Source organism: Condylostylus longicornis, unplaced genomic scaffold (genome assembly GCF_029603195.1).
Source record: "Condylostylus longicornis isolate FDR11 unplaced genomic scaffold, ASM2960319v2 ptg000077l, whole genome shotgun sequence".
In the NCBI taxonomy this organism is placed as follows: Eukaryota; Metazoa; Arthropoda; class Insecta; order Diptera; family Dolichopodidae; genus Condylostylus; species Condylostylus longicornis.
In genome coordinates, this window is record NW_026578045.1 from 5872323 (window position 1) to 5886236 (window position 13914).

At 26.5% G+C, this 13914-nt stretch overlaps 1 protein-coding gene across 2 annotated transcripts in view; it reads left to right on the forward strand.

Moving 5' to 3' along the window:
- The window catches only part of LOC129612859 (homeobox protein araucan-like), a 235899-nt gene that overhangs the window by 66510 nt on the left and 155475 nt on the right, over positions 1-13914 (forward strand). For both annotated transcript variants that reach the window (XM_055526648.1, XM_055526649.1), the window contains exon 2: positions 9978-10460. In XM_055526648.1, coding sequence (XP_055382623.1) covers positions 9978-10460 — 483 coding nt within the window. The remainder of the gene's footprint in view (positions 1-9977; positions 10461-13914) is intronic.

Sequence of the window (13914 nt, forward strand, 5' to 3'; positions counted from 1 at the left end):
TATTTTAATTTTTTAAATTCAATTAAAATTCTCAATTGTTTTACTACCGCCTAATTAATTGTAAAAAAAAAAAAAGAAAATTCACAACAAAAATTTCATACTTTATGCATAAATAAGAAATGAGGACAAAAATATTTTTGGCGGCATTTTATTTAATTCTTCAAAGTTAAAATCGCCCCCCTCGCCTCTCCAATTTAAAAATATTTTATCTTACCCTTTAGAATTATAAGAACATAAATTGTATAAAGAGAGTCAAAATTCAAAGGGTGCCACATGTTTATTATCTTCCTGTTTTTAAAATTGAAAATATTTAAACAAAAAAAATAAAATAAAAGAGGAAAACCCATGGAATTTAATTAGACTTTTAAATTTGTGTTTTGTTTATTATGTTTGACAGTAAGGTTATATTTTAAACTATGCCATCTATAAATTGTCCGAAAAGGTTAACATTAAAAAAAAAAAGAGAAGAAAGGATATTTTTTGTTTTTTTTTAGTTCTTATTCCTTTTGTGTTTTAATTAGACGCCGAAATTAATTTTCTTATATTTTATAAAATGAAGCCAAATGAAGTGGAAATAGACTTTGAATTTGTTTTGCTATATGGGATCAAAAATTACAAGTTTTCTTTTACAATTGTATCTTTAGGGTGAAAAATTTACCTTTATTTTGAATTAAAGAGAAAATTAAGAGTTCAACTATTGAAATTAAGAGCTTGTGATTAATTGAAATTTGCCAATGATAACAAAATTTGTATACTGTTGCATATGTGGAGGTGCTATTAATAACGATGTATAGATTTATTGGTTTAAATAGATGGTTGTGGAGAACAAATAGGAATAATAATCGCTTCACGGGCCGAATCCGTAGAGTATAGCTATTTCATATTTCTCCCGAAAATGCTTTCTTATAAAGATAATTTTGATTGTTAAATGAATGCTCATTATAAGTGGAAGAAAATTTTCTCAATTTACTCTTGCTCTCAGAATATCTAGAAAGAAATTTATTATTCATGTAAAGACCACCAAATTCTGTTGCTCGAAAATTCTTCTTACACTTTTCTATATCAATTTGTGAAACAATTCTCCTGATGTCTGAACAACAGTCTTCCAATAATTCAATTGGCATTTTATTATAATTTTGAAAAGTACTTTCAATAATTTGTAACCAGCTGTAGCACAAATTCATCATTAAATGTTAAATAAGATGATTTGGCGTGCAATATAAAATTAGTTCCTTCATATAATTTTAATAAATCACTAAAAATTCTTTGAAAATCATAAAGATTTCTAATAAAATTTCACTATTAAAGTTTGAGAATCTCTATTTTAATTCCAGAATTAGTTTAATCAGGAGTGTGCTTAGTTTTATTATTAAAATTTATAAAAATAACAAAAAAAAATAAATTTAATAATTTTAATAAAATATTAAAGGGTCATTCATTGCATATTATTGAGTAGGGGACACTCAATATAGTGGTTGAATAGTGTAATTGAATACTTTTTTGATTCGGTTGTCATAATATTTTGACTTATAAAATCACATTAAAGGAAGATTAAAAATATATGTGTAGAAAAAGAAAAAAAAAACAAACCACTCACCTTTGATTTTACTTTTGTTGGTCACTTGTAAGATTTTGAAGAAGAATATTCCTTAATAGTCGTTACCTGAATATATATAAGAATTTTAAATGCATACGACATATCAAATGAATCAAATGAATCATTTAAGGTTCAATAGATAATTTTAGTATATTAAATTTCAATAGTATTTATGCGAAAAACAATGAAATTTGAGATTTTGAGTTTTTATTCTAAATATTTTTGTTTTTTTTTTTATTTCCAATGAAATCTGTGCGCATGCATTCAATTTTAATTCTTTAGAAAATTTCTGAATCATAGTTTAATTTAATTATTAAATTACAATAATAAAATATTTATATTTTTGGTTCAATTAATAATGCAACAATAAGAATTTTAATATAAAAATATTTTTTATTAGCTTTGTTAAATCTCAGATTTCATATTTTCAATAAAGATTTAAGTGTCCTTAATTCGTTTGCCTCTAGATCATTGTATTAATGTTCGAATACTAATATGAGCGCATATAATGGTCACTTAAATGATAAAATAAATGACCGGTGTTGTTTGGCTATTAGATTAAGATTTATTGTTGTTTTTAAATTTTAAATTTAATTTGATTTGAAAATTAATTGCAGCGGAATCAACTCAAACAATATCAAATTTAAAATATTAAAAAAAAAAATTGATATTATTAAAAAATTTATATGAAAACCGCGACTTTTAATATTATTTTCTTTTGATTTTTGAAGGTTTAAATTATATTTTTTTATTTTATTCCAGTACATATCTACAAATTTGGGGTACTTGTTTAGAAATTTAATATTAATGTATTGATTTTGAACGTTTTCGGCTGTGCTATTAAATTTTCTTAATTAACATTTAGGAATACGGATTTATTCCGAATAAATTTCGGTAATCATTTAAGGGAAATGTTATTGTTTAAATAATATAATTTATAGAATTAATGGAAATTTATTTTAAAAATAACCTCACTATTATAGAGAGTACGGCGGGATTCCATATTGCATGTATAATTTATTTAATAGGTAATCCTAAATGATTGTTTTACTTTAACATACTGTATTACAATATTATAGTCAATCAAATACACAGTTTGCAAAATTTCATTCTTGAATTTGAAATTTCAAAGATCTTGGTTAATTGACGGGGCAAATGCATCAGGTGCACCGCATCCCAGTAAGCACAAATGTGCCGTTCTGCTAATCTTTGATATCAGCAGCTGACACAAGTCGTATTGAAGAGCAATCCTAGCCTAACAGCATGCTCTCCGACCATCAGTATTTCAGCAGATGGCCATCCATCTGATTTCCTCGGGATGTATTTCGGCGACCTATTTTCCCGCATGAAAATGGGCAGTACTTTTTACCTGTGGTCAACGCATGATAGATAAATTTCATAAATATTCAATTTCACTATGTTGATGAGAACAAAACTTGTTCCGCCCCGTAAATGACCATTTTAGTTAACTGAAAGTTTTTATTTAAATAATTCTCTAATAACACTATTATGTTGCATATATTTAGGAGTAATTTAATGTTCAAGCAAAAAATACAGAATTAATTCACTAAGGCTCAAGATTGTCTCTATAGGTGAATGTGGCACAACTTTATGCACAGTAATTGAAATTAACTTCGATTCAAACCAACGCGCTTTGGAAGCAACGGTATTTGATACAAGGTAAAGGTACATTTTGAATACCGAAAAATACTTTATGTTTTATTAAAATTGCAAAATTCTCCCATTTTCATCTCTATAGGCAAAATTGGTTAAAAGTTCCAAAATTCTCACTTCAGAATTCATGTTCGGAATTTTTAACATTAAAAATTTGATAAAAAATTTTATTTTCATCTTCATTTTTTTTTTTTATGAAAATTTAAATAAAAAACACACTTTAACCCAAATAGCATTTTTTTTTCTCTTGTTTTCATTTTTTTTTTTTTTTAAAGAGAATGAACATATTTCAGTTTGCTGTGGTAGTTACTCCCTCTATTTTTAAAGAGTTAAAACTGCAAAAAAAAAAATGGAAAAACAAAATTGAAACATAAGGAAAATTTAAAAAATTTCCTGTCCTGGGATTTTTGTATGCTAAAACATATTTTAGTATGTATACGTTATCGAATCGACCGACTGGTAAATTTTTTCAAAATAATTCTAGCATTTATTCATTTTTATTCGTTTTTTTTTCTTGTTTTTGTGTAAAGTAGTCAAATTTATTTATTATTATTTTCATTTTATACTATTGGGCACAATGTTGCCATCGTTGTAAAAAAAAAATTGAAAATAATTCAATTAAAAAATCATAGCTACCTCACCGGAATGGGTTTCATATTCATTTTATTTTGCATATTTTTAGGGGATTAGCTTATTAATTTTAAAAATTTATTTTGCTTGAAGGTTTATGTATTTTTAAGGTAAGAAAAGTTTTTGACATATCATACAGGGCTAGCACTATTTAAGATACTTTTTATGCGAAGGATCAGAGTCATTTCTAGAATTTCAAAACATGGACGTTCAATTCTTTTATAGTTTTACATGAAATATCATTAGAGACTTGTAAAATGTGAAACTATTCCTAACTATATAGAATAAGCCTGTTTAAATAAAGGTTCATACAGCGCCGGACTATTACAATAACAGTCACCGGCTAAATTGAAATCTGAATTGCTGAATGATGACCGGGAACTATTGAACAACATTTAGAGAAACAATTCTACGTTTATGATATCATGTTCGATATTCTCGACAATTCTAACGTTATCATCACTTGACCATATTTATACATAGAATAGTAACCATGGGATCTCTATATAGTAAATATTTTTTTTTTTTATTTAATACCATATTTTTAACTATTCTTCTTTTTATTCCATTTCTTTTCACTTAAATGTACGTCCAATTGGCAAACATGCATACGTTCAAATAATTCAATCTCTACCTATAACTTCATTTTATTTGCATATTTACATATACATATACACTCTATATATAACCTATATATTCATACACATATGTACACGTAAAATGTGCATATGTGGTGTATTTTCATTAATGATTGTGTATATTTCTGATTATTTATACAATAAATGTTTGTCCTACGTCAACTTTGTCACAAAAAATTAGTGTAGGGGTTCCTAGTTACCTTTTCAAGTATAAAAACATTTTTTATAATATAAAAAAAAAAATTTCTTTTTTGCATTTTTATTTTTCTATATTGCCGGTTTTGTTTGCTCACTTTATGCTGTCGGTCATGAGTGGATAGATACCGTTCTGTTGCAAAAAAAAAAAAAAGGAATTAAACTAAAATATAAAAAAAAAACACGGAGTAACTTTAGAAAACTGAAAGAAAAAAAAAAACAGAATAACACACAAAAAATTTCTTATCGATCGCGCGGCAAAACAGTAAAATTTCAAAGGACTCCGAGTAAGTAGGCAACATTATAGAAAAAAAAAGGTTCGCTCAATATTTTATTATTTTTTTTTTATTCTTCTTTGTTGTTTATTATTTTTATTGTTGTTTTCGCATCAGAATTTTTTTTTTTTTTTTCATAAAAATTTTTAAAACTTTGTTGGTTTATGTGCATATTTATTGTACGTAGACTGAGTACTTCATTTATGGAGGAAAACTTCGTATAACAGCCAAATATTAGTTGAATAGAGGAGGATAGCTTCGAAACATATCATAGAAATTTTGTGTTCTACAAAAATTTATAGAAGAACATTCGCTTGCCTGTCTACAGCATTCAAATATATACATATGCACGTAGCCTAGAAGGATCACTGCAGTTTCTTTTTGAGGGTTGTAAATGTAAAGTTCTCCAATTACGTATGAAATAATGTTTATTTTGATTTTGTTTCGCCCCTAAAATATATTATATTTTGAATTGTTTCGTGAGCTAGTTCAGCAATGCTTTACGAAAGAATTTAAATTGACAAGAAATAATTTTCCGTCATAACCCCATTAATTCTTATACAAGGTCAGTAAAAGTGTCGTCAGAAGAAGCAATAACCTTCTAATATTAAAAGTAAATTAAGTTGCAATTACAACTGAGAATATTTTACATTACAAAATCGTTTTATAAAATGAATGTTAGTAATTTTAAAATAAGGCTTTTCTATTTCATTATACTTGAACAGTTATACTAGATAATCTTCACAAATGAAGACGACAGCAATACATAGAAACACATTTTACGCATGTTTTACTTCTCTTTTTTCTCAGTGTATTTTGCCTGTTATATTTTATTTTTTGCATTATTGCAAGGGTGTCAGGTTTTTTTTTTCTTATTTTTGTTATTATTAGTTTTGTATACATTTACTATTTGAAACCAGGAGCTTTACACTAAAATATTTAAAATATTAAAGGAATTTTGTATAGTTGCATTGAAAATAAAGAAAGCAACATAAAAAAAATTCAATGTCCTGCAAAAAAAAAAAAACAAAGTGTTGGTTTAAAGAATTTGCACTGTAAAAATTAAGTAATTAAATTTTTAGTTTTTTGTTCTGTTAAAAGGGGATTTTTTTTTTAATAATTTTAATTAAACGGATCCAACAAAAAAAAAAAAAAAATGTGTTTGTATAGTGCCACAAAAAAAAATCAAGAAGGAAAATTTTAGAGAAATTGCAGTTTTTTATTGTTGGTCATGTACACAGGTTTAAATTTAAAATTAAATTTTATTCAATGAGTTTAAATAAAGTCGGAAATTTATTGCAATTTATTGCAATTGTTAGACGTTTTGAATAATTCGAATAATTGCTATATAAGCTTCTTCTTTCTCTGAAATTTTAATAAAGCTGTCAAATATAAATCAAAACTTATTGGTTGCAGCTGCCTTAAATATTTATGAGCTAGATTTAATACTTATATGTTGAACTTAATCAATATACACCTACACAATTTTTAATTCTATAAGAGTGCTGCTGTACTCATAGGGGGATGACTTATTAATTTGAAAAACACAGAATAAAAAATATTATGTGCTGGGGTTCCGAATTTCATTTAAAAAATTTATTAAATTTGTATATTAAATTCGCTGAAAGGCATTCCATTTAAAAAAAACTTTTAGATTTTGAAACACAATTGCTTAAATAAGGCATTTTTCTAATTCTATATATGAAAAATGAATTTATTACTTAGCCGTTTTGTAAACGACACCTTATAAACTGATCAATTTTCCAATTATCACCGCGGTTTCGTTTTACTATCACAACATCTCTTTAAATCTTGTCGCCGTTTCATAACGTCTGCCAGAGTTCGCGTAAGCGGATAAGAGTCAGCCTTTTAAAACATCGTTTTTCACATTCTTTACAGCTTTTTTTAGAAGTATGCCAATCATACAAGCTTTATGATGAGTCAAATGGTAGTCCTAGTTTATAGACGGATTATCTGTTCACAAACCAATATCCCGTATTTAAACATTATGTAAATTGGCTATGTTCACACAAGACAAAATACTTCGACTTATGACCATCCAGTCTCTGACTTTGATTATGATATTTTAGTTTTTTAAACAATTCTTTTAATTTCATTGTTAAAATATTTCATTTATTCATATCTGAAATTAGAATTTTTTTTTAAATAATTACTCTTAAAATAAAAAATTTCCATTTTGACCTACTTACTCTTTACGTGTTCACAAACTATAGTGAAAAAAAAAATTGTGTTCTTCAAAATTCCCATATTATGAAATTTCAATTAAAAATTCCTCTTTTTTTTTTTTGAATATATCCTGCTGAATCCTCTTCTTTACACAAAACAAATCCTTTTTGACAAATTTTCATAATGTCATTCCATGAATCTTTAAAATTTGTCAACAATATCCTTTTCTATAATAATAATTCAAATATTATTTATTTTTTGCAATGTTTTTCTACTCATTGAAATTTTCATCATTCCTTCTATTTTTATAAATTTTATTTGGCTTTTTGAGATTCTTACTACAATATGAAAAATTTCTAAAAGAGAAAATAATAAAAAAATTTAAAATGAAATTAAAATTAATGTTTGCATGCAAAAAAAAAAACAAAAAGAGAATTTCTTACTTACACAATAAGCTAAGAAAGAAAAAGAACAAAAAAAAAATGGGTTCATAAATTTATCAACACAGAAAAAAATTTTATTTTGACAAATTTTTGAAATAAACCAACCAAACCAACCAAATATTAACATAAACAAACAGAAATGTCAACCGAGACAAAAATATTTTAACTAGTCAAAAGAATGTCACCACATTGTCACTCTACTTATTATGTATACGTTTTCATTTATATGCTAAATGAGAGAATAACAAAAACAAAATGGTTGAGGTGAAATGTAAAAGAGAAAAAGAAAAAGATAAAGAAAAATAAAAATTAAATGTTGTCTATATGAGATAAATTAAAAGTTCACTGACGCACTATTTGTTGGTCTGGTGTAGAGAGCTGAGAAATTTTTCAAATTCTCTTTATTCTCTTTTTAGTTTAAGATAATGAAAGTTCCGGTGTAAATGCCTAAATCACAATTAATATATGTATTGCAAAGCACAACGATTGACTAAAATGGATTTTTGTTTCTTGCGAAAATATTTTAAATTCAAGATAGCGAATTTGATCCAAAAATATCGAAATTTCGAATTCAACTCGAATTCTGATATGGAAACCAGTTTTATTAAATTTCAATTTCGATTCCAACTCTATAATAATGTTAAGGCTTCCAACCGCGTAAATTTTTTGTATTTATTACTACTCCAATTTAAATATTCAATCTCAATTCCGACTTGCTTCTAGGCTAGACTTGCCAATTCTTAAATAATCATAAAATCTGTAACACCGATACAAATCTTTTAAATCGGACTCATTTTTTTATAAATTTTTCCAGGTCTACCAAAAAAACCCGGTGTAATCTTACTTAAAAAAACTTAAAATTGCAAAATTATAAAAAACGGAAATTTATATATGAAAGAGTAGAGACTGATTGTAATGGTTTAAATTTGAGTAATGGTTACAAAACTATCCCTACAAGTATGTAGAAAACCCTTTCGAAGTAAACGAAAAAAAAATAAAATTATTCTCTTCCTTATTTTGTTTTTATTTATTAGGAAACCGTATTAAAAAATTATTTTTAACCCTCTTTTATTGTTGTTTTTTTTTCTTGAAATTCTTAGTGTAGTAACGGGAAGTAATAAATTCGAAAATAAAATTTTCATGTATAATTTTTCGCCTTTAATTTTGTTTTTCAAAGTAAAAATACCGACACCGCGCTCACCGTTAACATTATGACATATTATTGAAATTTCATTTTGTCCACATGTGTGCAATTTGACGATTGTATGTGTTTTTTTTAATATTTATGAATAAAAATATGCGTGTTATTATTAATAATCGTAAACATAATATAATTGGAATTCAAGAAAAATGCAAAAATCTACAACAAAAAAAAAAAAAAAAATAAACGAAAAGGGTTGGTTCAGAATACGATGAACTAGTTAACTGTATATTATAAGAATTGCAATCATATTGAAATAATTGCATTGTAATATGCGACATGCTTACATTTAAGATTAATTTTTATTGTTCATGATATTTCAGCTAGATTATATTCGTAGTCATACTATTATACATAGGTATACGGTATATACACCTAGTTATGGCATTATATACATATGAACGGTAGATTATGTAAATAATTGTATAATATTATGAAACATTATCGGTTTGAATAATCAATGTTATATTTAATCGAATTGACATGAAATTGGTTGAACTAATTTAACAAGGAAAATAAATGTAGGTTATATTTATATTGTATAATAGTAGCTGAACATGATATTAAAATATTGCGAATATACACATAAGTATGACATTTATATTAATTGTTGTTAAAAGCTTAGAGGCTACTTCTTTGTTTAATTATAATTTTAATTCTGATTTGGGTTGTGCATAACTTTAAGATTAGCGTTTAATAAATGCAAAAAAAAATGTAATTGTTTTGATGAACACAACAATGAACAACAACCGTAATAGGGTTAAGTTTAAAGCTAAAATATTATAAAACAAAAAATTATGCAATTATACAACGTTTTATACTGAAACGAAATTATTAAAGCATTTACTGTTAAAAGCAGCTCTATTGATATTATTTATGGTATTAATGGATCAAAGTTAGAGTGTACTAGAAATCTGAAATATTTTTGATTATGTCTGAACAGGCTCAAAAATTTCTGTGGCAAATTTCTACAGAATTTATCCTCGCATATATTTTTCTAGGATTTATCAACCTATTATATTCGACAATTATTTATATTGAACCTCTTTACGAGTAATTATAAATGAAATTTTACAAAATCAAATTTTTAAACAAAAAAAAAATAATTGCAATTTTTTTTTTTTTTGTCTTTTACAGTTATTAGTTAGCAGTGGTCAAACAACAACAACAACAGCAGCAAGTGCTCAATCACCGATATCAGGTGCAAATGCACCATCAATATCACCATCTGGTGTTTCGGTAACAGGTGGTGCACCAACTGGCGGAGCATTAAGTCCTGGTGCCTTATCACAAACATCAACAAATAATGCACCACCAGGTAGTGGTGGCGGTGGTGGCGGAGGTGGTGGTGGTGGTAGTGGTGGAAATGGTGGTGGAAGTCAAGGTGGTGGTAGCACATCAGGTTCATGTTGTGAAAATGGTCGACCAATTATGACAGATCCTGTATCAGGACAAACAGTATGTTCATGTCAATATGATTCAGCTAGATTAGCATTAGCATCAGGTTATTCAAGAATACCAACAGGTAGTGTTGGTGTTTATGGTACACCATATCCATCAACTGAACAAAATCCTTATCCAAGTATTGGTGTTGATAGTTCAGCATTTTATTCACCTCTTGTAAGTAAAATTTTTATATTATTTTTTTGAAAGAATTTTAAATTAATTATTATTATTAGGAAAACATTTTTTAAATTATATTTTAAATATAATGAAATTCATTTCTACTTATGGAAGACACATTTGACTCATCTAAGAGCAAATGATTCTTTAATAAAATTTTACAAATTCTTTTGTATATTCAAGAATAACAATAATTTTTCTCCGCCTTTATGGATTCTTTTGTATAAGTTTAATATTTTAAGTGAATATAAATCAAATTAAATGCCGAAAAGAAAATGTTTGCGAATTGTTTTATTTTTATTTTTGAATTTCTTACAATTTGGTATTGGCACTCCCAACCAATCCCAAATATACATGTTATTATCATATGCATGTAAGTGGTATTTTCTCGCCTTTTCTTTGTTATTTTGTTTACTATAACTATTTTCGTTAAATCTCCTTTCGGCCTTGTCAAGAGTTCTATACAAAATATGAATGAAATATTGAAATAAAAATCCAAAAATGTTTAAGTAGAATGAAGTCCAAAAATTCCTTAATTCAAATGCAGGATGCATGCGGCATTCTTAGAGTGTTTTATTTTATTTTTTTCTTTCATACGTAATTTAACGAACCAACACTACTAACACCACCACCCTTAAAAATAAACCATAAATTTATCACCCAAAAAAAAAAAAAATAAGAAAAACGGGAAAATACCATAATTTTGTGTCCTTTACGGCATTAAGAATATCACCATATGCCGAAAAGGTGTTGCAATATTCGGTTAGAAATAATTTTTCATTTCTCATTTTTTTCTCTTCACATTTTTTTTTTTTTTTTGTTGACTCAAGTGGCTGGTCGAATGTCATTTTTCTTTTGTTAAATTTTTATTTTCAAAATAACGCAAGAATGAGAACAACAAAATTTTGTGAGCAGATTTTTTTTTCTTTTTTCTTATTTATTCTTCCCTTTTTTATCTTCTTATATTCCGGCTAGTTCCCCTTCATCTTTTACAATGTAAAGTCATATATGTTATTGTCATGCCTTGTTTTACTTGATTCTTATTCCTCACAATTGTTATAATTTTTTCTATCGTGTTGGTCTTTAAGTTTTTCTTTATTATTTTGTTTTATCCATATAGCTTTGATATGTCATGCACGTTATTATTTTTTAAGGAGATTGGTAGTGTGTTTTCAAAAAAAAATTTTACCATCATTTGTCTTCAACGTATTAACACTTCACTTTGTGCTTAAATTGTGACAAAATATATATATTTTTTTTTTCTAAATTAAATGACCAGGGTAATAAACCGAAAAGCAAAAAAAAAAAATAATGGTGTATAAGTTATAAAGAAGGTATAAAATATTTTATTTGTGATGCGGTAAGCAAAATTGAAATTTACAGAAAAAACTAACTTTAAAACTACTATAGCAATTTTTCAATTTTATTTTTTCTGTAAATTTCAATTTTTAGTAAATGTTTTCATTCATTTTGTTTTTCATTTCAAAATTTATTGAGGAGAGTAGTGGTATTAATCTCAGACTAAATATTTTGAAATTTAATAATGAACACCATTCAAATTTTGCTTAAGTAGCGGCTGTAGACTATTGTAGGCTATTCTTATAAATAAACTTTTCTTATATGGAAAATATTTAATCTAATTTTTAGCACTTTTCCAAAAATTTTTTGAAAAAAAGTGCTTATTAGTTTCACTCTGTCCGTCCGTCCGTCCGTCCGTCCGTCCGTCCGTCCGTCCGTGTGTCTGTTTACAAAACTTCTACATTTTTAAAGATAGAAAGCTGAAATTTAATACGTACATAGATCTTTACTAGAAACTTATTTTTGTAGAACAAAATTTTTACCTATCTCCCCCCCTCTAGAAGTTATACCCCGCCAAAGCACTAAAAATGGCCTATTTTAACTATTTGTTGCAATGAAACCATAGGCATTTTTGAAATTTTGCAAACGCAGAAAGGCTGTGGCTTGCTTCCCCTAACACGGTATGCTATAGTTAATTTTTAGAAAAACAAAATGGCCATTCAAATTTACCGTTATCTACAGTCCTTTTTTACCAAATTTTTGATGCCGTTTTTCTTCTAGACCCCAGCCTGTAGAAGCTTGAAATTTTAGGGGCTTTTAGACATTAACATGTAGTTCATTTCGCTAGAAGAAAATTTTTTTCTATCTCCACCGCCTCTCAAGTTATGGCCTCTTGAAATTTGTAAAATTTGCATTTTCGACACCTTATATTTCTGAAACCGCAAGCTTTTTCAAATTTCTATAAACGCAAAACGTTAACGGTAAATTCCATGATATTAAAAAATATAATTATTTTTCTTAACTCACACAAGTAACCCTTAAAATCGAGCATTATGTTAACCCCTGCTTATTTTAATTTTTGCTTTATTTCAAAGACTGCATAAATCGTTCATCCTAAATATATGCAATCCTAGAAATAGTTTTGTATATGAATGAAAAAAATTTTAATAGTGTGATAGGTATACATACTCGTAGACTGTATTTAAAAGCAGAATTTTCGCTTGTTGAAGGGAAAAGTGCTACAATACAAACCATTGGTTTGTTCTAACTTTATTAAAATTTGTCATCTGTTCATTTCTCATTTAATTGAAGAGCTAAATGATTCTTCTTCCAAGAAAAGCAAAAATATCCTATTTTTATATTTTCCGATTGAATTCCGAACAAGAACTCCCTTAGGTGAGCTTAATACAGTTGATAAGATACGAGTTGAGTTCTTTAAGTTTTATTATATGCATTTTCTCAAAAATTTGATTCAAATTAGAAGTTATGAATAAAAATAAAGAAAATTACAGCATTTTTTTCCAAAAGTAAAATCCAAATTCGAGATTTGAACATTTAATAACTCTTTCAACACCTTACGGATGACGCTTTTAAATGTTTATTGGAAACACGGTACCTTGCGTCTTTAGATTTGAATGGTCATTGTTTGGCATTTCATTACTCTTAATATACTGAACAACCGTACTCTATTACGTGCACAGTGTTAACAATGAAGTATAACAATGTTAACTGTACTGTAAATTTTTGCAGCTTTCTTTATTTCTTTATAGCTTTATTGCGTCTTATATTGAACGCAAACTGACAAAATTTTAATAAAAAATTTAAAAAAATTTAATTAGTATTGTAAATTTAAATTTTATAAAAACATTTATCTCACTTATGTTTTCTTAAAAATGACATTTTAACATATAACAGTCTAAAAAATTTATCATGAATTATTTTACATTTTTGCAAAAATTAACAAAAATTTACTGCAGCGAATGACCATCTGAAAGACTAATAATTTAATTCAATTTACATCTAATTATAAAATTTAAAATAAAACAAATTTCTTTACTTTTGGAATTTTATAAAAAAATATAAAAAACAAGAAAAAAATAAAATAAGAAATAAATAATATAGGAAGACATCCATTTGCTTAACACCGAAACCC